General features: G+C 49.6%; 1 protein-coding gene across 2 annotated transcripts in view; it reads right to left on the bottom strand.

Annotated features, from left to right (window-relative positions):
* Inpp5d (inositol polyphosphate-5-phosphatase, 145kDa) overlaps positions 1 to 25,025 on the bottom strand; it is a 112,961-nt gene that overhangs the window by 70,176 nt on the left and 17,760 nt on the right. For both annotated transcript variants that reach the window (XM_013010561.1, XM_013010569.1), the window contains exon 2: positions 23,816 to 23,879. In XM_013010561.1, coding sequence (XP_012866015.1) covers positions 23,816 to 23,879 — 64 coding nt within the window. The remainder of the gene's footprint in view (positions 1 to 23,815; positions 23,880 to 25,025) is intronic.

Here is a 25,025-nt window from a genome sequence, read left to right as displayed (position 1 = left end):
TTTATTCTTGCTGGTCCTGGGGCTTGAACTCAGGGCCTGGACACTGTCCCTGAGCTTCTGTGCTCAAGGCTAGTCCTCTACCACTTGAGCCCAGGAGAACGGAGTGGACGGCGTGAACTCAGAGGTGGCAGCGCCCTCCTGAGCTTGGCAGAGGGGAGCGGCTACCTTGCTCCAAGTAGACCACAGGGAAAGGCTGTACTGGAGCCCAAAGAGGGCAGCAAACACAGGGGGAGCCTCCCCACGGAGCTAGAGCAGTAGATCCTCTGCTGCAGATCCTCTACCTGAGAGCTTCAAGCCAGAGGATGAGGGAGCAAATGGGAATAGAGGGAAATAGAAGCAGAGCCAATCAAGTTGCAGGCCTCCAAGGGGCAGTGGGAAAACAGCACCTGTGTGTCGCATGGCCTGAGGGCGGGGGCTCAGATCAGGGGGTGGCATCGGCCACACTTCCCACCAGGAGGGGACAGGTTTGGATACCTCCCTGTCCAGCCCACCCCACGTTGTTCCCCAAAAGACATGCCAAGTCATTTTGAAACGGAGAAGGAGCCCCTGAAGGCTGGGGGTGCTGCTAATCTGAGCCCTGAGTGAGCTGTTACTCTTCGGGGGAGGGGGTGGGGCCAGGGCTGTTGGGGGCATTTCTGCTCTGCAGAGTCTCTCTTGCTTATCAGGGACAAATTCCTTCTCTCCTTCAGCAGGCAAGTTACTCGTGTGACAGCCTGGTTGTGAAAATCAAATCAAATCAAAACAAACCCAAACAGCAGAATTTTCTACTTCAAATATACTTGGTAGTGTAGGATGTCCCACACGCAGAGAAGACTTTTTTTTTTTAAGGCAAACCAATAGACTGGATATTAATTTATGATCAGAAATGGACACTGGCCTCTCATGGCTGTAGTCCTAGCTTCTCAGGAGGTTGGGATGGGAGGATGGCTGTTCAAAGCCAGCCCAGGCAGACTCTTAATCTCCCACTAACAGCCAAAGAGAGCTGGGAGTGAAAGTGTGGCTCTAGTGGTAGAGTGCCAGCTTTTAGCAAAAAAGTCAAGCAAGGGGCCTGGGCATCGGTGGCTCATGCGTGTAATCCTAGCTACTCAGGAGGCTGAGGTCTGAGAATCAAGGTTTGAAGCCAAGTTGGGCAGGAAAGTCTGTGAGACTCCAATTAACTACCAAAAAGCCAGAATGCTGCTGTGGCTCAAGGTGGTAGAATATTAGCCTTGAGCACAAAAGGTGAGGGACAGCGGCCAGGACCTAAGTTCAAGCCCAAGGAGTGGCACATGTGCATGCATGTGTGTATGGACACACACACACACACACACACACACACACACACAGCTCAGAACTCAACATAACACAGAAAACAAAAGAGATAGGATTTACTTCTGACTATGAAACAAAATACCATCTCTTCTGCAGCCACCTTTTAACATCTCTGGGCCTATGGCAAGTTCCCTGCCATTTCCAGAAGGTCATTTCTACCAGGCATTGGCAAGACAGCAGCTCAGCTTAGATTCAACTGTTCTCATTCTGCCTCAGGGTCTAGTATCTGTGCCCATCTTCCTCAGAGGCTCCCAGGGCCTTGAAGAGAAGGGACATTATTAGGCTCAGCCTTGGGGTCCCCAGGTTTTCTCACAGAAGAGGCTGGTTGGAAATAAGCAAGGTTGAGAGATGCACATTGTACAAAACATACCTTACAATTGACATGTGGATTGTCAAAGCTGGATCTGTGTGTGTGTGTATGTGTGTGTGTGTGTGTGTTGGACCTGGGGCTTGAACTCAGGGCCTGAGTGCTGTCCCTGAGCTTTTTTCTGCTCAAGGCTAGTGCTCTACCACAGCTCCACTTCCAGCTTCTTTGGTAGCTAGTTGGAGATAAGAGTTCATGACTTTCTTCCCCAGGCTGGCTTCAAACTGCAATCCTCAGATCTTAGCCTCCAGAGTAGCTAGAATTACAGACATGAGCCACCAGTGCCTTGTTCAAGCTGGATCTTGCAAGGAGCAACCTCCTACCCCCCGCCCCCAACCGCCCCAGGGGTCAGGGTCTCTAAGACAAAGGACAGCTGGTGTCCAAACCATGGGCAGCTCAGTTCTGGGCACCCTGAGAATGGTTATGTTGCTCGTTCCAGTTCCAGGGCTGACTCTAATGCCCGCCACAGCGAGCAGGAGGTGGCCACGCGGATTGAGCAGGTCAGAGCTCTGGCTGGGCTAAATCTTCCCAGGCAGTAATTTTAACTCCAGCACTGTCTGCCTTCTGTAAATGCAGAACTGAAATAGAACTAGCCCTGAGGGCGGAAGTTGGCCAGGAGCAGAGCAGGAACTGTGGAATGCCAGGCAGTCCCTCCTAAAAGTCCTGCCAGCCATGGTTTTAAATAAAAAAGGTTAGAACCAGGCACCCGTGGCTCACATCTGTAATCCTAGCTACTCAGGAGGCTGACACCTGAGGATTGAGGTTCAAAGCCTGAGAGAGGCTTATCTTCAATTAATCAGCAAAAAGCTGGAAGTGGAATTGTGGCTCGAGTGGTAGAGCAACAGCCTTGAGGAAAAAAGCCATGCAAGAATTTGAGGTCCTGAGTTCAAGCCCCAGTACCAACACATAAATACACATACACACACACACAACTTAATCCCTATGAAAGTTTTATACATGATGGCAAGGTATTAAGAAGAAAGTTCATGCCTGTAATCCTAGCTACTCAGGAGGCTGAGATCTGAGGATCACAATTTGAAACCAGCCCAGGGAAGGAAGGTCTGGGAGACTCTTCTCTCCAGTTGTAAAAGCTGGAAGTGGAGCTATGGCTCAAGTGGTAGAACACTAGTTTTGAGCAAAAGTAGCTCAGAGATAGCACCCAGGCCTTGAGTTCAAACCCCCAGACAGGCACAAAAGAGAAAATAAAGAAAAAGAAGAAAGAAGAAAACACAAAGTAAGAAGACCTGTTTATTATCCTGCCACACCAAAGCTCATTGCAAGTTCAGTGGGACCGCACAGATCTCAAGCAGGGGTGGAAATACTCTGTTGGCAGCTATGGACGGCTGTGGGGTGACTGAGGCGACACTGTCTATTTCTGCTCCTCAGGGAGGTCACCTGGCTCTGGGAAAGCTGTTGAAGGTGAAACTGGTGCACGCTGGGTCTCGCCCCAACTCCAGAGGTCCATGAATGCAGCCACACCTATGAGTAGAGTGCCACATGGGCTGGGTGGGATGCGGGGGGGGGGGCAGCACTAAGCCTTCGGGCTCTGGAAGCTCTCACCTCCCCTGCTGCCCTGCTCCATGCCAAGGCTCCGCCCTAAGCCGCTCAGAGGAGGCTCAGGCTGGACACCTGCCATCCTCACCACCACCGCCACCCATCTGTCAGGCTCTCACTGTGGGCTGGGCCCACATCTGTCTGGGCCTCTGCCTCTACCCTGGCCCATCTCTGCCAGCCCCTCCAAAGTTTTATTTCCCCTCCTTCCTGAGGACCCTTCTCAAGCTTTAGCAACCTCCTGCCCTCAAACCTCTTCCTGAAAGTCATGGACCCTTTGCAAAGGGGGAAGAAAGTGGAAGGGGAAAATTGGGCCTTTGGATATTTGGCAGAGGTTGGATCTTTAAGAGTGATTTTGCCAGGCACTGATGGCACATGCCTATAATCAGCTACTCAGGAGGATGAGATCTGAGGATCATGGTTCAAAGCCGCCTGGGTAAGAAAGTCTGTGAGACTCTTATTTCCAATCAACTATCAGAAAACCAGAAAGGGAGCTGTGGCTCAAAGTGGTAGGGTGCTAGCCTTGAGCAAAAGAATCTCAGGGACAGCACCCAGGCCTGATTTCAAGCCCCATGACTACCCCTCTCCCCGCAAAAAAGTGATTTTGAGCCACTAAGGGCAATTGAGAGCGTGTGCAAAGTTAACTATTGCACCGTGCATCTCCTGACATGAGCACAAGTTGTACAGCACAGCACTATTTCTGGTCAGTCCTGCAGAAAGTTCAACTCAATGTGGTAACCTCCAGACACTCCAAGACAGCCTGTTCCCCCAAAATGTCTAGGTCAGGAAAGACTAGGAACTTCCCAGCTCAGGGACAATAATGGAGGTGACATATATATATATATATATATATATATATATATATATATATGACTCTGTGTGGAATGCTGGTTTAGGGAAGGGAAGTCATATGTAACTTTCACAATACATAAGTAATAGATGTAGATTTTCCTATTGAGATTGCCAAAGAAATTTGAATGGAGCCAAAGGAAAGGATGAACCAACGTTAACTTCCTGGTTTTGATGCTGAATGTGATTTGGGGGAGAGTCCTTATGACATAGGAGAGAAACATTGTAATGGGGTGTTGTCGGGAGCTTACTCTCCAATAACTCTGCGAAGCAATAGTGGTACCATGCTGAAATGCTCAAGGAGGAAAGCGAGGAAAGGGCACCGAGGGCCTCTTTGTACAATGCTTGAAATTATTTTAAAATAAACAAGTTAACAACAACAAAAAAGAGACAACTTTTTTCTTAATCGGAGTGGTGTTATATAAACACTTTTTGGGAAGGTTTCTTAGAACCAGTTCAGGTAGCTTAGCTCTTTTTGTTTAATCAGTGAGCACTGGAACATGTAACATACAAACATGCACATGTACACAAGATGCAAACACACACACAAACATGCACACATGAACACACCTGCAAACACATAGGCAAGTGCACACGCAGACGTGCATGCACACAAAGCACAGACACAAACATACACATATACACACAAACACGCATGAACACATGCAAATACATGTGGATTGAGAAGAGTTTAAAAGGGGTCCTATCTTAAAGGACTATTGTTTTTTAATCAAATAAAACCATTTTAGATGTATGTACTCCTACAGGCTTTTGTGCAAAATCTGCAGATCCCTTGGCAATATCTAAGCTGCTTGGAGACTAAGACAAATGCACCATGGGTAGAAAATAGAACCCTAGAGAGTCAGTGGGACCAGGCAGTGGGAGGAGGCAGGAGGGCGGCAGCAGCCACAGGGAGCGAGCAGCGAGCGTCTGGAGGAGTGCAGGTCTCCCCTGCGGTGCAGTCTGATTGCCCAGAACAAGGGCAGCACTTGCTCCAGCCATGCAGATAGTGGGCTAGAGTTGGAGCCTCAGGTGCTATGAGCAGTTGTGCGGAGCTGGGCTCCTGGAACATCCAGTGTTTGTGAGCAAGGCTATCTCGTTTGTAAGCTAATGGCTGGGGGAAGGTGGCAGAGGAACAGGCCTGGGCCTCGCTCTGTCCTCTGTTCTAAACTAGATTTTGCTTCAGCCAAAGCCTGATGGATGGTATGACCCTTGGGAAAATTTTGTAGGTCTCTGGGTGGGAGCAAAGGCTTGGGCTGGGCGAGAGGCCGCCCCATCTGCCCATGTACACCGGGCAGGCCTGTGGGTCGGGGGCTGTGGCAGCCGGCAGCAGAGCCCTGGGCTGGCACAGGGACCTGGGTGCTCCTGGAACAGGGGGCAGAGGAAACATCTTCAAGGTCTTCCCCATCAGAGATCTGATGCTGCGCTCTTCAGCTTTCCTTTTGCTTGCTTTTGGGAAGACTCCCTGGACCGATTTGGCATAGGCTCCGCCCTGTGTCCAGGCATCCCTGAACTTGCTTCTCCAACAAATACCCACCTCTCGGGCTGTCCTGTCCCCCACCCTCCAATGCCAGCACCTGCCAGCCAGAGTGCCAGGTCCCTTCTTGGACACGGTGTGCACGTGGGCTCCTTCGGCTTGCTCCTCATGGGAAGTGGGGACCCTGAAGGCCCCAAATCTCTGCCTGCACTTGTCCGTATCTGGTGTGCATGTGTGCGTGGTGGGGGAGCCGAGCTCTCTTCCAAGCCTCGGCAGCTTAGGATGTGCTCTGAGCCCTTCTCTGAGGTCTGGGATGGTGTCACTGAAGGGAGAGCAAGGGGACTGATGTGGCAGTGCTGTCCTCCAGGGTCTGGCCTGGGTGTTTGCAGTCAAACCATCCTCTGGGAACCCCAGATCTACAATGATGTCTGAAACTGGGTCACCAGAGTCACATCTGGCAATTAGATGTGCGCCAATGACATGCACAGTCATTCAACACCCATGGGAGAGCTTCAGTGTCTCCCCAAGAGGCCATACGTGCCTGGCAGAGGCTGGCAGGGGAGCAGGGAGCGGGGGGAGACCTGCACCCCGTGACAGGGCTTGGAAAGTCCTTGTACTGGAATGTCGGGAATCAGCCCTGTGCCGCATCATGCTGTGCTTGGCCAACACAATGTGGGTAAAGGGTTCAGTTAGGAGCTGTTGCCTCTCCAGGGTGCCTGAGATCTGCGGCCAGGAGAGAAGGCTGGGAAGCCTCGGTCCTTCAGCCTGGGCCAGGGAGGGATGAGGAACTGCCCCACAACTTGACCTGCAAAGCCTGGCATGCAGCCTGGTCCAGCAGAGGGTCCTTGAAAGATGGGCCCAACCACAGCAGAAATCAACAGTAAGAACATCAACATACACTGTTGTATGGTATGTGTGTGTGCGTGTGCGTGTGCGCGTGAGTGCGTGTGCTCACACGCGCATGCCAACACTGGGCTTGAACTCTAGGCCTTGTGCTCTCATTTTTTTTTTTCTCAAGGCTGACACTCTACAACTTCTCTATTGGCTTTTGGGGGTGGTTAATTAGAGAAAAGGGTCTCACAGACTTTTCTGCCTGGGCTGACTTTGAACTGCTATCCTCAGATCTCAGCCTCCCGAACAGCTAGGATTATAGGTGTGAGCATTAGCATCCAGCTGTTGCCTGATTTTTTTTTTTTCAGTTGTGAGTCTTCAACTCTGGGCCTGGGTGCTGTGCCCAAGGTTCTTTAGCTCAAGGCTAGTGCTCTACCACTTGAGCCACAGTGCCACTTCTGGCTATTTCTGAGACGTTTATTGGAGGTACAAGTCTTATTGAATTGTGGACTGGCTTTGAACTGCAATCCTGGGATCTCAGCTTCCTGAGTAGCTAGGCTTACAGGTATTAGCCACTGGCGCCTAAAACTAATGTTTTAAAACACAACTGTAAGTTAAAAATCTCTACTCTACCATCAAGTAGCTGTGTTCTCTGGCACAGGACAGTAAACTCTATTAACTATTAACTCCATTAACTCTTTTAACTGAACATTGATTGCTACATCAATTTTCTCTAAGACCTACTTAGTTCAAGAGGTGAGAGGGCTTGCTGTCAGCCGGGGACATGGAATCAGAGAGCAGCCACCATGCTAATGCCGTGCCAACACTGTTCAGGTGAATAAACCGAAGCTCAGAGGAGTGGAATGTTTTCCCCTGATCACAAGTTAAGAGGAGAGGCAGGTGGAAAAAAATATCCTTCCCAAAGGTGATACAAAGAATAGGCAAGCCGGACACTGGTGGGTAACTCTTGTATTTTAGCTACTCAGGAGTCTGAGATCCAGATGACCTGGGTCTAAGCTAGGCAAGGCAGAGACTCTATCTCCCAAGTAACTAGCAAAAAATTGGACGGGAGGCATGGTTCAAGTGGTAGAACAACAGCCAAACAAGCAAGCTGAGCCAGCAAGCCAAGCAAGTTTGAGGATCTGAATTAAAAAACAAACAAACCAATACTGGCAAAAAAGAAACGCCCAAAGGAATCAGTAAAACTGAAGTTACTTCACAACAGGGTTTGGGGAATGTATGGGCTATAAGTATTATTGAGCTGTCTGCCAGAAACAGGCTGGTGGCAAGCCCCCGGACTCAAGGGTGTGAGTTATGCCAGCTCTTGTGGTTTCTGACCCTGGTTCATATGGGCTCAATCCCAAATCTTCAGGAAGCCCTCCAGCAGGTTGTTCAATCTGGCCGCTCCGGTGGAATCCACGGCCTGGGCATTTGCACTGCAGAAATCGGCAGATGCTGCAAATCGGGGCCCTGTTTTCCTCCCTGGAGAACTGATTATCAGACGCTTGCAGGCTTGGGGCCTAGTGAGGGACATTCAGCATGGCAACAGAATCAGGATGGGCCTCCTGACCATGCCCACCTTCCCCCTGGACGCCCCCGTCTCTAGAAAGCAACTTTGGATCAGGAAAAAGAACAGTGGAGGACATTCTCGGCTTTTTTGTTGATTCATTGGAGATAAGGGTCTCATGGACATTCCTGCCCAAGCTGGCTTCAAACCATGATCCTCAGGTCTCAGCCTCCTGAGTAGCTAGGATGACAGGCGTGAGCTGTGGGCAACTGGCTGAGACCTGGCTTGTGAGGAGTTGGGGAACCACAGGGCTCACTGAGGAAAAGCATTTTCCTATCAGAGGAAAACAGGAAGCTTCAGCGTGCTTTGACGGGCAGGTGGGGTTGTCTGAGGCCCAGAGATGCCAGAAAGGGACAGAACAATGTGTTCTGGTTGGCAAGCTGAATGTGGGCTGTTCACATGTGGCCCTGTGGCTTTGCAGCGGGGATCACCCCAGACCTCTGGGGAAGCAGCTCTGTTTCGGCGGCAGAAGCCAGGCAGCTTGGCTAGGCACCAGCTCTCAGGGGAACCGAAAGTCCCTGCTGCTTCCAAAAAGAGGCGCCGCTGCACCCTCAGACAAAGGCCAGGCGGAGAAAGGGGCTGCGATTGTAGGAAGAGAATGCTGGGCAAGAGAGATGAATCTGCTGTGCGGGCGCCAGCGGCTCTCACCAGTAATCCTAGCTACTCAGGAGATCTGAGATCTGAGGAACGGAGCTCAAAGCCAGCCTGGGGCAGGAAGACGCCATGAGGCTCTTTATCTCTAATTAACCAGCAAAATGTCTGAAATGGAGCTGGGGCTTAGGTGGTAGAGTGCCAGCCTTGAGTGAAAAAGCTAGGGGACAGTGCTCAGGCCCTGAGTACAAACCTCAGTACCATTACACACACACACACACACACACGCCTAAACCTGCTTTTATGTTGTTTTTACCTAGTAGATGAGAGTCACCTTTTTGTCTCACAAATGACATCATTGCTTGTTGTACGTGATGGAGACGGGAGGTTAGTTGCCCAGGGTAGGTGGGCTGGTGATGTAAATGGGGTAATGCACGGGGGGGGGGGTGGACTGCCCACACCGGAGAGAAATGTCCCACACAACTGAGGAAGGTTCTTCCCAGCCCCGCTTACAATCATCCTGGGGTGAGGCAGGTCTAAGGAGATGGGAGCGTCTCACTTTTCTAGGGAAGTTGGAAATTCTAGCTTATGATGCAAATCTTCCTGGATTTTAAAAATTCTCCAAGCTGGGCACCACTAGCCCATGCTGATAATTCTAGCTACTCAGAGGTCTGAGATCAGAGGATCACAATTCAAAGCCAGCTTGAGCAGAGAAGTCTGTACGGCTCTTACCTTTTAAATAACTAGAAGCAGAGCTGTAGCTCAAGTGGAAGAGCACCAGCTTCAAGCAAAAAAACTATGGGACAGTGCCTAGGCCCTGAGTTCAAGAAACAGTACTGGCACACATAGAAAGAATGTCAAGGGTAAACAGGGCACTAAATCTAACATAGATACCACTAACATGTGATGGTTAATTTAATCTAGGTAGATTTTGACCAAGTATTGTGACATTAATTTCTGAGTTTTTAAGAAGTCCCTGGAGCATAGCATTGGAGGTGTTGCTTGGTAAAACATCTCCTGAGAGAAAGCATTAGGTACCAAGCTCGAGTCCCGGTCTCAGACCAAAAAAAAAGAGAAGTACCTGGAGCCAGGTGCCAGTGGTTCATGCCAGGAAGACTAGCATTTTAGTGGCAAGTATGGTGTGAGCCAGACGCAGCATGGCCTCCTGGAAGGCTGGTGTAGGTCAGACTGACTTCCTCCTCCTCCCCTTTCCCTTCTCCCCCTCCGCAGCTGGTGAGAAGGGGGTTCTGCTGAAGAGCTGGATGCAAGAAAGCTCTTAGATAGAGACACCAGGCAGAGTGCATCATGGGAGAGGGATCTCAACTCTCAACTGGAGGGAGAGGGGCAAGGAGCAGAGGAAGGGCTGGGGTGAGTAGGAGGGTCTAGCCTGACAGAACCAGATCTTCAGACAGACCAGGTGGAGAGCCCGGGTTGTGGGAGGACACATCCCAGGACATAAATTTCTGCCCTGTTTTTTACTTTTCGCTTGTCTTGTTTTGTTTTGAATCATGCTCTTTTTGCTTTAGTTTGTTTTTAGATAGCGTCTTGTGCTTTTGCCCAGGTGGGCTCAGACTATGATCCTCTTAGATCCACTTCCCAAATAGTTGGGGATTGCAGGCCTGAGCTTTGGTGCCCAGCTCAGATTTCTGCCTTGTTTAGTAACACGTTAAAATATGGTTGGAGTAGGCTGTTGGCGTGTGTGAAAATAGAGCGATGAGACCGGTTGGAATTGTGGTAAGAAGGGAGTATAGGGAAATGGAGAGTGAGGATGCACATGCATGGAGACTTGCTGCTGTCCGGCCCTGATCACTCACCCAGCATGAAGCCTAACCCCAGAAGCAGCCCACGTGGACGAAAGTGGCTCACATCCCTACCCACCGCAGGCTTCCCCGCTTCCTGCCTGCTTCCCCATTCTTCTCCATCCCTTCCCTCAGCAATTTCGTACCTTGTCTTTGATTTGCAGCTTCCTTCTGAAGAAACCTCAGAGATAAGAAGCAAGGCCCCAAGATGGACTTTGCCACCCGTGTATCTCATTCTGTGGGGATTCCAGCAGCACAAGGCCTGTCAGAACAACCCGAACACACCCTCCATCCTCCTCCCAGTAAGCTGCATAGAAAGGGACCAATGCGCTGTCTTCATTAGTGTGCAAGACCATAGGCCCAGAGAAGCCAAAAGGGTGAATTCAAAAATGATGGTAACTAGCGAGAGAATTAAGGAAGAGAACCCCCAGAAAGTGTAATTTTCACAGGCACCTGAAAACTGTGGTTAGGAAATGCCACAGACAGAGATGAACCTGTTTGCAAAAGAGACAGGACTACATCACCTCCAAAAATGTAAAAGCCAGGTGTCTGTGGCTCACGCCTATAATCCCAAACTACTCAGGAGGCTGAGATTTTAGGATTGAGGTGTGGTTCAAGTGGTAGAGTGCCAGCCGTGGGTAAAAAAGCTAAGTGAATGTGAAGCCATGAGTTCAAGCGCCAATACCGGCACCTACACCTACACAAAAGACCAGGGGATCTAAATACATAGAAAGAGAAGTCACAATCTCAAATATAAGAACTCGGTAGGGCTTTGGAATTTTGCTTTTAGTTTTTGTTTGTTTGCTTTGGTTCTGGGATCAAATGCCAATCCTTGTTATGTAAAATTTGTTATCTATCATTGAGTTACACAAATCCTGACCTTCCCAGCCTGACCCTCAATGATCTACAGATATTATTTAATTAATTTATTAATTTATTTATTTTTGTTGGTCGTGGGGCTTGAACTCTGGGCTTGGGCACTGACCCTGAGCTCTTCGGCTCAAGTGACCGCTCTACTGCTTGAGCCACAGCACCACTTCCAGTTTTCTAGTGGTTTATTGGAGATAAGAGTCTCAAGGACTTTCCTGCTGGGGCTGGCTTTGAACTACGATCCTCAGATCTCAGCCTCCTGAGTAGCTAGGATTACACCAGTGCCCAGCCAAAGATATCTATTATCTTCAAGTCAATCTGTAAATAGAATGTAATGACATTATATCCCAACAGGGATTTTCAGGGAACTTGACAAATATGTTATAAAATCCAACTTGAGCTGGGAAGGTAGCTCAGTGGTAGAGCGCTTGCCTTGCATGCCTGAGGCCCTGGGTTCGATTCCTCAGCACCACATAAGCAAAAAGAAAAAAGCCAGAAGTGGTGTTGTAGCTCAAGTGGTAGAGCACTAGCCTTGAGCTGAAGAGCTGGGGGACAGCACCCAGGTCCAGAGTTCAGGCACCACGACCAGACCCCCCAAAAAAAATCCAACTTGAAAAGAAAATGCATGCAGATCACGGAACAAGAAACCCTAAGTTAGTCACCAGATAGAAAACACAACAAAACCAAAGCATAGGAAACTATAGAACAAACAAAGACAAGGGGGCTTGGCAGGTGTCAAGAGACATGGGGTGAGAGGGTCCCCAGGAAGCGCAGAGCCCTTAAACAAAGCACTAGTAGGATTACACCTGTAATCCTAGCTACTCAGGAGGCTGAGATCTGAGGATTGCCATTGAAAGTCAGACAAGAAAGTCCAGGAGACGTTTATCTCCAATGATCCAGCAGAAAGAGCTGCAGGCTAAGTGGTGGAGAGCTAGCCCTCAGCAAAAACAGGCCCTGAATTCAAGCCCTGGACAGATGTGTGAATACACACACACACACACACACACACACACACACACACACAAATAAAAGCATCCTTCAGCCTAGTTTTATTTCCTTCCCCAAGAAAGCTTGTGAGTGCACACAAGAGCACGTTGGGGCCTTGCGTATGATTGTCTTTTGTAATAATAACAGCACAAAGGAAAAGTCTACACCACCAGCTGTTATTTTATGTTCACTGACACACAAGTGCGACAAGACGTACTAGGCACCAGTGGCTGGAGTTTGTAATCCTAGCTATGCCGGAGGCTGAGATCTGAGCATTGTGGTTCAAAGCTAGCTCTGGATTAAAAAAAAAAATCCACAAGGAAGTGGTGCTGTGGCTCAAGTAGTAGAGCGCTCACCTTGAGCTGAAGAGCTCAGGGACAGCGCCCAGGCCCAGAGTTCAAGCCCCAGGACTGACCCCCCACCCCCTCCAAAAAATCAATGAGACTCTTATTTCTAAGTAACCAGAGGTGGAGGCGTGGCTCAAGTGGTGGAGCATTAGCTACGAGAGTAAAAGTTCAAGCCCCAGTAGCAGGAAAAAAAAAAAGCAAGACTGAATCTAAAAAAATAATCTAAAGTGAAAAGGGCTGTGGCAGAGTGCTTGCCACGAGGCCCTGAGTTCAAACCATAGCACCTCGAAAAAGTAGACAGATGATCTTCAGGCCTGTGCCCTGGAGGGCATCAAGTTCTAAAAATAACGAGGGAGGAAGCTGACAGCGCGGCTCAGCAGTACTGAGCCTGCCGCACAAGCACAAGGTCCTCAGTTCAAACCCAGTACTGCCAACCCCCCCCCCCGCCACATATGTTCATATAGAATAAGAAGGCCTCCTGCCCAGTTGTTGCCTCGTTGGGTTTAAATTCAGCACACACATACTTTTCTGAGAGAAAGGTGTATAGGGAGTATGGGAAATAAAAACTGAGTTTTGAAAACTCAGTTTTAAAATGATCTTAGGGGCACAGGTTTCCTTTGGCAGTGATGGGGGCGGCGGGAACTGGACAGAGGTGGAGTTGCATCAAAAGACAAAGGCCACAGGACCGCTCACTGCTCACCTGTCTGTGGCGGTTAACAAAGTGGCTGATTTTTGTTATGTGAACTGCGCCTCCATTAGAAAACCTCTCTTCTATCGGCAGACGGAGAGTCCGGGTTCTCTGTCAGCTCCGGGGCCTGTGCGGGCCCTCCCAAAAGAGGTTCTTCTTCTAAGAAGGTGTGGCTAAAGCTAGCCCCAGAGCAGCAGCAGTGGAGCTGGGGTGGGGCCAGACTCAAAAGCAGTACTTGGCATCGTTTTATTTTGTTTTGAGCCAGTCCTGGGGCTTCAACTCAAGTCCTGGTTGTTGACCCTGAGCTTTTTGTTGCTCAAGGCTAGCGCTCTACCGCCTGAGTCACAGCACCATTTCTGGCTTTTTTGGTAGATTAGTGTAGACAAGAGTCTCACAGATTTTTCTGCCTGGGCTGGCTTTGAACTGTGATCCTCTGAGCATAGCCTCCTGAGTAGCTGGGATTACAGGCGTGAGCCACCAGTGCCTGTATCAGGAGCATCTCTAATCTGAAAACTCCAAACCCGAAGTGCTCCAAAATCCAAGCCTTTCTGAGTCCCTATAGAACACGCTGAGTGGGCACCTGATCTGGGGTAATGGGTCACTATTAAACATAGGCACGCTGAAAACAGTATATGGAATTATCTCAGGCAGACACGAAGCATAGTGAATTTTATAGTCATTGATACATTATTATATATCAATATCAATATATATATATATGTCAATATGTCAGTGGCAAGTGATGCTGGGAATTGAGTCCAGGGCTTTGGGCATACTATGAAAGTGCTGTATGACTGAGCCACACCCCCAACCCCTACATTTATTAACACTATCAATAATACTATTATGAATACTTTATTAATACTCTCACTAATTTTTTGTGCTGCTACTATGGCTTGAGCTCAGGGCCTCACACTTGTTCTGCTTGCATGTTCATGGTTGGTGCTCTACTACTTGCATCAAGCCTCCAGTATGGCTTTTTGCTGGCTACTTGGATATGGAGTCTCTCAGATTCTCCTGCCCCAGCTGACTTCAACACACAATCCTCAGATCTCAGCCTAGTGAGTAGCTAGGATTACAGGTATGAGTCACCAGCACTCAGCTAAGAACTTATTGATAATAGTCAGTGGCCAACAGGAGTGAACTGGGTGCTTAATAATTCCTAAAAGGTGTCACATTGCCCAGTTCACTCCTGTTGGCCACTGACTATTATCAATAAGTTCTTAGCTGAGTGCTGGTGGCTCATACCTGTAATCCTAGCTACTCAGGAGGCTGAGATCTGAGGATCATGGTTCAAAGCCAGCCCAGGCAGGAAAGTCCATGAGACTCTTATCTCCAATGAACCACCAGAAAACCAGAAGTGGCATGTTAGTCAAAGTGGTAGAGAGCTAGTCTTGATCAAAAGAGCTCAAGGACAGTACCCAGGCCCTGAGTTCAAGCCCCATGAATGAAAGACACAACAACAAACAAACAATAACAACAACAACAAAAACCCACCCAAAAGCCAATTCTTCCAACTCTCCCTGACTCAAAGCTGGAAAACTGCCAACCTTCAGCAAATGCCTGTGTGAGCACTCAACACTCAGAAAACCTTGCACATTATTTTTATGATGCCAAATACATGACTGATTCTAAAGCTACAGTGTGGAGAAATGCATTCACATGATCAGTTTCCCCCGAAGGAAAGCGTGCTTCAGTGCAGAGGATTTACCTCTGGTTCAGGTTTGGCTTGGATGTTCTTACCTTCCCTGCTTACTACTGAATGGAAAAGAAGGGCAGAAAGTAAATATCAACTGCAATCATCTTTCTCAGTCCAGAGAAAATGGAAAAGGTCAGCCAGGCACCAGTGGTTCACGCCTGTAATCTTAGCGACTCAGAAGGCTGGGAGATGAGGATCACAGTTCAAAGCCAGCCCAGGGAGAAAACTCCATGAGACTCTTATTGCCCAGGAATCAGTAAAATACTGAAATACTGGAAGTAGAGTTTGGCTCAAGTGGTAAGAGCACCAGCCTTAAATGAAAAAGCTAAAGGACAGTGCTCAGGGCTGGAGTTCAAGCCCCCAAACTGGCACACACACATACACACACACACACACACACACTCTCTCTCTCTCTCTCTCACTCTCTCTCTCTCTCTCTCACACACACACACACAAAGTGGTCCTTATTTTTTTCTTTTGAAAGGACGGGTTGGAACTCAGGGCCTTGAACTTGTTAGATGGGTACTCTTCCACTTGAGCCACACCTCCAGTCCAGCATTTTACCAGAGTCTAGGAAACTTTTCTGCCCAGGCTGACCTCAAACTATAATCCTCCATATCTCAGCCTCTGTGTAGATAGGATTATAGGCATGAGTCATTGGTACCTGGCTAAAATGGCCCTTTCCTTCTGCTACATGCAATTAGGGAAGCTCATCTCTTTTACTGACTCCATTTCTCCTTTCCCTTTACCCAAGAGAAACTCTTCTCTTTAAGATGAACCTGGAAAGGGGGTGGGGGGCGGGGATTAACTCAGTGGTAGAGCACTTGCTTAGCATGTGCAAGGCCCTGGATTTCATTCCTGGCACCACTGGACAAGAAAAATCCAGCTTCTTTTAAACTACAACCAGTGAAGAATTTACCCACCCTTCTTTTGTCTCTGCTTGGGTAGATGAGGTTTATAATTCTACAGGCTGCCCAATACTAAAGGCCTGCACTAATGGTTCTATTTCAAAAGTTTTCAGCGTTCCAGTGAGCTGAGAATTCCAGAAACCTCTATTTGCCCATCGCTGGGAGCCTATGACATGGCGCGTTTTAGTGACATGTCTGCTTCTGGCTTGCTGCTTTTCCTTTTGTGGAACTCTGGGGGGCGGGGGGGGAGGGAGGGAGGATCTGGGACAGTCGCAGAGGCGCTGCCAAGGGGAGCTGCAGCCTGGGGTGGTTCTCTGATTAGCTCTGCAATGTCTACCCCCCCACCCCCAACATCTCAGCCCAGGTCCCAGCACCGGGCAGCATGATGGCTCTGCAGTTGGGGAGGGGGCTGCAGTTGGGGAGGGAGGGGATCCCCAAGGCCCCACATCAGCAAGCTTGGTCAGTGCCCTTAGGGAAGAGCCACAGAATGTTAGCACAGTGATGGACTCCAGCCCATTCCCTCATTTAGAGCTGGAGGCAAAGGGTTGGCTCATGTCACAAACTCCCCCCAGTCGCCTGATCATTAGCAAACGTCTCCCAGGAGCTTCTAGGTGGCAGCTGTTTCTCCTAGAGCTGCAGACATAATGGGATGTGAGACAGGCAAGGCCTGGGCTCTCCTGGGAGTTCTGGCGATGGCAGCCGATCTGTGAGAGGACAGACACAGGCCAGCGCGTTCCTGCCCGCCCTCTACAGGGCCACAGGGCCCCACATCTCCTTCTACTTGAAGGGAACTGCTTGGCTGTGGGAGTGTCCTGGAATACCTCTACTTCAACACATGTGGAGCTGCTAGCATGAGTTCAAGCCTGGGCAACGAAGCAAAGATCTGTCTGAAAGAATAAAAATTCGTGTGTGTGTGTGTGTCTGTCTGTCTGTGTGTGCACTGGTAGGTTTGAACTCAAGGCCTGGGAACTACCCTTTGTTTTTCTTCTCAGGGCTGGCGCTTTACCACTCAGTCATACCTCATTCTGTTTTTTGTTTATTGGTGGTTATAATTGGAGATAAGTGTCTCACCGAGTTTCCTGGCTAAGCTGACTTTGAATCACGATCCTCAGATCTCAGCCTCCTGTGTAGGCAGGACGACAGGCGTGAGCCACCAGCACCCAATGTTTCCATATATGCTTTAGGGGCCAGCAGCCTGAATCCCCTCTTTCAATATTTACTGTCTCCTCATTCCCAAGTAAAAGGAAGCCCAAGAGTAGATAATAAAGAAGTCAGTGATAAAGGATACAAAGTTGAGCAGCCGCAAGTGTCCCAAAGAAAATAAAGGAGGGTCAGTAAGGGCTCCCAGAGTGACAGGCGGAGGTGTTTGTATGCAGCAATCGGGCCAGATTCCTCAGGAGAAGATGTTTTCTTCCAGGGAAAAGCTTGTTCTAGCTAGAACAACTTTAAGGGGCTCCTGATCTCTAAGGATGTAGCTGGGACGAGAAAGGAAATCATTCTGCAAAAAGCCAGAACTCAAGAGGCCACCCCTGGTCACGGAGATTGCTGCCGTATTGATTGGTTTCCGTGCTTTTCTGGTTAGAGTCAGAAGAATATTGAGCCCAAGGGTGCTTGTCACAGGGAATGAGACACGTCAGTAAGCAGGAGAGGAGACGAGGCAGATCCGGACAGCGAAGGAAGGGGACAGCTGGGGGCTGTTCGTGCCCAACCTTGGTTTGTTGACTTTTGGTGCAGTAAAACTTTGATGTTCAATTTAAAATGTACAACTTCTGCTTTGAAATCCCCCTAGGAGGGCCCAGGCATTGGTGTCTAACGGTGCTTTTCAGCTGCACTGAATAGAAAACCCTAACTCAACTACATGAATAAAAAGGAATGGACTGTCTCAGAACAGGAAGGGATGAGGTGCCCAGGCGAATTCAGTGGGTGAATTCCGTGGGGTCTTCTAGGACCCACGCTCACCTTTTCTATTTGTTCTGTCATGTCTGTACCTTGGCCTCATTCTGCAGATTCTCATGATTATAAGATGTCGGCAGTAGCTATTGCTATCACAGCCTATGACAACTTCCAAAGGTTGAAAAGGAGCTGTTTCCTCTGTGCATTAATTTCGACGACAAAGACGTGACTAGAAGCCCATGTCACCTCTCAGTTACAGTGACTAGAAGCCCATGTCACCTCTCAGTTACAGTCGCATCCCATTCCCCACCACACAATGCAAGTTTACAGCAGCCTTGTGTTACTTGGAGCAACAAAGGAAGGAAACGGGCCTGCTATCTAGGGCAAGATGGGCCAGAAGATTCTGGAACGTGGGGAAGCAGGCACAAGATGGCTGTGGGGGAGGCAGAGAAGATGGAGATAGAGATAACAACTAGCATGAATACTCTCTCCAGATTTCTCCAGAAATCCCAGGGAAGAATTCTCCTTTAGCTGCACAAGAGAAAAGGGATGGAATGGGGGATGTGTTCGTGGTCCCAGGAGCACGGAGGGTGCCCCAGATGGCTAGAAAATGCCGGGAGACTTGGCCTTCTTGGGGTGCCAGGTTAGAAATCAGATGAGCTGGAACAAAATGCATTTTGAGTCAACAAAAGATCAGCAGTTTGCAAAGCAAACCAGCGGAACACAGTCAAGACATTATCAATGGAGGAAGAACGACATGGTGAAAACGAAAAGGAATCCCACCAGTTTCAAGGCAGAAAAACTCAAAATCTGTTTCCTCTGGGTGGGGAGGGGGGCGGCATACAGGGCAGGCCCTGGATTTGTGGTTGGGACTTTGTAACTCTGAATTCCCAAAGGTGGTGGAACAATATCTCTGTAGTATATTGAGGGAAAAAAACCCAAATATTTTAGAGTCCTCAAATTTCCTCCCTCCCTCGCTTCCTTCCTTCCTTCCTTCATGCCCCCCCTCTCTCTTTCTTTGTCTGTGTCTGTCTATCTGTCTCTCTGTCTCTCTTTCTTTGTGCTGGTATTAAGAGCTTGAACTTGGGGGCCTGGGCACTGTCCTTTAGGTTTTTTTGCCCAAGGTTGGTGCTCTCCCACCTGAACCACAGCTCCACTTCTAGTTTTTGGCTGATTCATTGGAGTTAAAAGTCTCTTGGACTTTCCTGCTTGGTCTGGCTTTGAAATGAGATTTCAAATTTCAATGTCCTGAGTAGCTGGGATTACAGGCATGAGGCACTGGTGCCGGCTCTCAGATTCTGTTTCTAACATAAAAACAACTACAAGATATTTTGAGATATTCCAAGGCTTAGAGAACAGATCTGTCTGCAAGCTGCAGTAGATGAAGTATAAATAAAAGAATAAAAATGAAGGCTCCTAGAAAGTGGCAGTCATATCCTCAAGTGACCCCGTCAGGCCTGTGGACTCCTTAGATGGTTGGGGGTGCTGGCTGAGCTGGCTTTGGTGGCCTGAGCCCATTCACTGTGCTCCTTGTGCAACTTCAGGAAGTGAGTGTCCAAGCCACATCCTTTGCCCGGTGGCTCAGACATTGGGTGACCACGCTGAACAGCTACCACTCACTTCCTGGGCTTAATAACAATGGCTCAACGGCTCACTCGCCCAGAGGCTTGTGTGATGGAATGCCTTCTAGAAGGTTCTTTATTTCTCTTGAAGCCAGACTGCCGGCCACAGACAGTCATGGGTCTCATCTGTGGAGCTCATAGATCGCTCTAGCCACTTGGTTTTTCCTCTTCATTAGGAAGGAGTATCATAAAAGCATCGACTCAAACCTGTAGGTGCTGCTGTTGTCATCCCAGCTACCATGTCAACCTCAAGACAGGAAGTCACAGAGATTGTCCATCGCTAGGCTAGGATGAGGGTCCATCCTCTGCTTTCTCTTGTTTTGGTAGGAAAGCTATCAGGAGCAGGGCTAGAGAGGTGCAGGATGGAGCCACGGACCCTGGTCGCTTCAGCTGTGACGCCAGCGTGGGGCAGCCCTCGGGGACGCATCTGGAGGCTCATTCCTCCCTTGGTGGGGCTGCAGCTGTCCATCAGGAAGACTTGTCCCGCCTCAGACAATTCTTGGGTTCTCAGGGAGCAGAGTCACCTCACAGGCAGCCGCCCAAGAGCTCACGGTGCAGTCAGCAGCCCAAGATGGGTGCCACTTCCTTGCGGAGAGTCACTTCCCTTTCCAGCCAGGAAAGGAGCCTGGGCTTTACAAGAAACTGCAGTCCGGGGGTGGGAACCTGGGGCCTCAGGGGCTGAGCGTCCTGATTTACTGTGGCCTCACAGCACTCAGAATATGGAGGATGGTGAGGCGGGCTCCAGTCTAGAAGGTTCTCCAGGTCCTTTATAACTTCTCACCCATGTTATCTGGTCTTAGGGTCACTGCCGGCATGAGAACAAAGCTAAGGGAGGTTGATCTCCGCAGAATTCACCCCTACCCTAGCACCTCTGGGCACTGCCTAGAATCTTCTAGAACATCTTGTCTTCCTCCTCTTCCACTGCCTCTTTTCTCTACTGTCTCCTTACTCTACAGTATTTCTTTCCTTCTGTTAAAACTGCCCCCACCCAACCCACAGCCTTCCTCTTTTTTTTTTTTTAAATTTTTTTAAATGTGTTTGTGACTTTATTTTTTTTTTTGGGGTCCGGTCGTGGGGCCTGAACTCTGGGCCTGGGCGCTGTCCCTCAGCTCTTCAGCTCAAGGCTAGCACTCTACCACTTGAGCCACAGAGCCACTTCCGGCATTTTTCTCTTTGCTTATGTGGTGCTGAGGAATCGAACCCAGGGCCTCAAGCATGCAAGGCAAGCACTCTACCACTGAGCCACCTTCCCAGCCCCCTTCCTCTTTTTTGACTTTTCTTCCTCCTTTATCTTTCCCTTTCCCTCTTGCCAGATCTCTTGCCTTCTTTCCTCTTTCACTACTGCCTTTCTCCTCCTCTTTTCCTTTCATTTTCTTCCATTTTCCCTTTTCTCCCTCACTCCACATTGCGTGGAATTGATTTATGCTCATCGTTACAGAATCCTGACCGCAGTGAACAGCCAGGCACCATTTGTGTCCAAATATCATCTCCAGTGGCATGAAGGAGAAGGGTGAAGCTGGCTGACATCAATGCCCTGGCTCCGCATCCCTGGGCAGAGTCTTGAGTGCTCAACCAGGCGTGGGCAGGGGCTGGAGACCTGGCTGTGAGCCCCACACCTGCAGGTCTCAGCCACACTCACGTACAAGACAGAAGAATTGGATAAAGTTCTAGTCTGCGTCCTTTTCTCCCGTCTCTGACCACAAAGTCTATAAAATAGAGAGAGAAGCGAGCGACTCTGGGTGTTGGGGTGATATCCTCTTGGCCAGGGGAGCCATCACGGACAGTGGGGTATCTATCGGCTGAGTTTATGAGGCTGCCGTGGAAAGAGCAACGATGAGGTGGCTCTTTGGTTTGAACAAGATGCCCTGCGCTCCTTGAGGAGGTAGGCTAACCGAAGCTCTCGGTGCTTCATTTGGCAATGTTTCAGACCAGCTGCTTCTTTGAGGGAGTCTCATATTCTGTCATCATGAAGAGGCTCAGGTGTAAGGAATGAGTTATTCAGAAACCATGGCTAAGTTCAGGGAAGTGTGAGGTTTTCTCTTAACGTGAAAAGAGGAACTTGAGTTAAAATAAGCATCAATCAATAACTGCCAGACTTCCTCAGAAGACTCTGGCTTGCCTGAATAAGGTTGGGCCTTACACGTGCTCCCCAGTGAATGTCTGCTATCATTTATTTTAGGCGGTATATTTATATAGGAAGGTAGGTACATACTGGGGGAAACTTCCTCAGACACACCTAGGTTCATGGCTCCCTAGTCTTCAGCTACCTGGTATTTGACACCAAGGAGGACATAGGGTAGTATAAGGTCAGGAACAAATATGTCCAGAATGGCCACATCGTTTTCATGAGATTACCCACCCATAGCCCAGGGGGTAATGACCCCAGTGTTGGGTGGGCAAGTACTCTCTTCCAATGGCCACATCTCACACAGACCAGAGGTCTCTGAGTGGCCCAGGCAGAGACAGCCCTTAGAGGCTGAGCCAATCAGACTTCCTCTGGGGACTGTGGCCTGGGAAGGGGGCCTGCCAGGAGAGGAAGCCCAAAGAGCTGAGTCACAGAGGTGGCACCCAGGCCCCCAGCCGGGCTCCGGAGTGGCCTTTGCATCTCTACTCCGCAGATCTCCACCGAGTGCCCTGCCTGTTCTGTGAGTTAGTCAGAGGGAGTTTCTGCTCCTTGCAGTCCCTAAAGCCGGTGACACTTTTTGGGGGTCACAGGAAGCCACCGCAGAAAGGGTGTGAAGTCTTGAAGGGCACAGACTCCAGACAGAAAGCCTGGGGGTACAAACCCTGCACAGAAGCCACAGAGTCATGCTGTTTCCAGTCACGCTTATAGTTTTTCTTCACTTTGAAGGAATAAAAGAAACCACAAGGGGGAAAATGATCAAAGACGCTGACCAACTTTTAACTTAAGAGAGTTGCGACTCTCCTGAGAAAACCACCTGCAGATGACACCAACCCAGCCAGGAACGTTCACACAGGCCCACAACGGGACTCCATGATACAAGCCAGTGAGGCCTGCTGCCTGCCCCAAGCAGGCCCACCCCAGACCAACCAGCGACATCCTTAGCAAGCCAGGAGCTCCCATCAGAGAAAACATTCTGATAACAAACAACTGTCCTACTCGGGCGTGCTCATTCCTGTCCAGGCCAAGACCGGGGTGGCTAGCCTCAGCCTTTTAGTGGATCCTCTTTGATGTGCTGTGGGTGTGCAGGGGGGAAGGATGGAGATGCCAGGGTGATGTTCAGCTTACAGCCAACCTTGCCTCAACTTTGGCAGATCTGAGCAGCAGAATGAATACCTCCCCACGCCCCCCCCCAGAAGGCAACCCCATGACAATGAGTCTGGGTTAAGCTTTTTAGGGTTCACCCTTTGGACCAAGAGGCCATTTCTTCTCACCCTCATAAATAAGTCATCTGAAAAGACATTCCACTCAACACACTGAACCTACCTTCTCCCTCGTGTGTGTGTGTGTGTGTGTGTGTGTGTGTGTGTGTGTGTGTATGTGGGTGTGTGTGCGTGTGTGTGCGCCACAGGCCCACTTCTAGCTTTTTGGTAGTGGAGTGGAGTTTCACAGACTTTTCTACCTGTGCTGGCTTCAAACTGTGATCCTCACATCTCAGCCTCCTAGTGCTTAGGATTACAGGTATGAGCCAACAGTGCCTGGCCTAGCCTCTCTCTCTGAACACATATCTGGGGATCTTTTCTCCAGTGACCCATGTGTGCTCAGCCCCTCCAGTGCCTGTATTTACCACTTCTTCTTAAAAAAGAAATAATTCCCTTCAAGCTTTAGAAGGGGCAGCTATGCCCTGCCTCCCTCCACCCACTTCCAACTTGCTTTTCCACTAAACCCTGTGAACTTTGTCATTGTCCTTCTGTGACACCCTGTCCCTGGGGACCTGTCTGTCCTGCTGCTCTGCTCAGATGGGGGTATAAAATGGTTCCTTCACCCTCCCCAAATCGAGATGAGCACCTCCTTTCTTCTGACCTCCAAACAGTGTTCCTGGCTTCCACATCATTCAACGAGATCACACAAAGTCCCATGCTTAGGGTGGTCTTACATGGGTGCAGCTGGCTTTTCTTTTCTGAATTTGATTGCACATTTACTTTTGCCCATTTAGACCTTGTAAAAATCAGATGCCCTGAGCACCAGAGCTGGGCAAAAGAAAGCTCTTTAAGTTGAAAGGCACCATCTTGTGCTAACCCCTGGACTTCCTTTCTGCTTATCTGAGTCACTTAGGAAGAAAGGAGCTCAGCCAACCCTCCCCACACGTTTTTCTTACATCTCTGGACAGACTTTTTTGCCATTATGCCCTGAGATCCAAGGGTGCAAGTCAGGTGTGGTGGCCCAGATGCCAGGCGACTCAGGGCATATGCTTCCCTTTCTTCTTCCTCCTTTTCATTCTTTCTCTGCCAGCAGAAGCTCAAGCCAAGTTCCGACATGTAGGCTGATAAAGGACTCACCTGAACAGTGAACTTGTCATCTTCATTGGGCAGAATTCTGTAAGTGTAAACGCAGTTCCGGTACCTGAAATAGAGCAACGACTTCATTAGACCCCACTTGGGACAATCCAGTTTCCTTGTGACCGAGAGCACAAACCCCCTCTGACCCAGCTTGAGGAGTCTGTGCACAAAGTTTGTAAATGTCAGAGTCGACAGCGTGGAATCGGAGCTGAGCCCTGACATCCAACAGTCTTGGCTAGAGCTCACTGAGAGCATCAGGAAAGCCCAGCAGGGCCGTCTGGATGGAGCCAAGATTCACTTCAGAGCCTCACAGCCATGGCTTCTGATCTAAACATGTCTGCCATCTGGACTCACTTCCTCAACTGTTAGTTGCCATATTGGCCCACAGAATGGAGCCACAGGGGGTGTCAGGAGAAGAGAGATGACCCCCAGGCATGGAGAAAGGGTCTCAGGCCAGCCCCGAGGGACCACACCGGCCACGGCCAGGTACCTCAGGGCCTCCCTCCAACCGAGTGTCTCCCCTTCCTCCCCACCTCACACGTGACCTCCCCTCTTGGCCACCTTGCCTCACAGCCCCTTCTCCCCCTTCTCCCTGAGGCTGACTCAGATTGGCCCACTAGCTGGTGGGTGACCCATGAGGATGTTTTCAGCAAGGCACTCAGATTTCCTTCTCTTTCTAGAAGTTCAGTGTGTCCACAGTGAGAGGGGGAGGATGAGGTTCATTCTACTTTTCTAGAACCGGTGAGACGAGGCGTTTCTAGGTCTGAGGACCTCTTGAGAGGGACACACTGGTGGGAGGCCCCCATCCCACCCAGAGCCTGGCAGCCACAATGGCCCAAGAAGCCCCCCGCCCCCCTTCACCCCATCACACCCTCGGCTGAGCCCAGCAGGCTGGGAACAGTTTGGACCTTATTCTCTTCTTGAAGGCCACTGGCCTGTCCTCCTGCCCACAGTGAAAATCTCTCCTACTTCCTCTACTTGGGGTTCCCATGAACCTTGAAAACCCTCCTGGCCCTCAGTGCAGGGACCAGGCTTGCAGTAACGCTTCCTTCTAGAAGTTTCATTTAGCCCCTCTTGTGTGCCAGATACTTCACCAAGTGTTTACATGAACAAAAGTTGACAGATTGCACTTCAGTTGAGAAAAGATTAGAATCACCCAGAAAGATATAAAATGGAAAATAACTGTTTCCTTCCTAGTTGTGTAAGTCCT

The sequence above is a fragment of the Dipodomys ordii genome, unplaced genomic scaffold (genome assembly GCF_000151885.1).
Source record: "Dipodomys ordii isolate 6190 unplaced genomic scaffold, Dord_2.0 Scaffold1, whole genome shotgun sequence".
NCBI lineage: Eukaryota > Metazoa > Chordata > Mammalia > Rodentia > Heteromyidae > Dipodomys > Dipodomys ordii.
The sequence above is the reverse complement of the archived record's forward strand: the minus strand, read 5'-3'. Positions and strand labels throughout refer to the sequence as shown.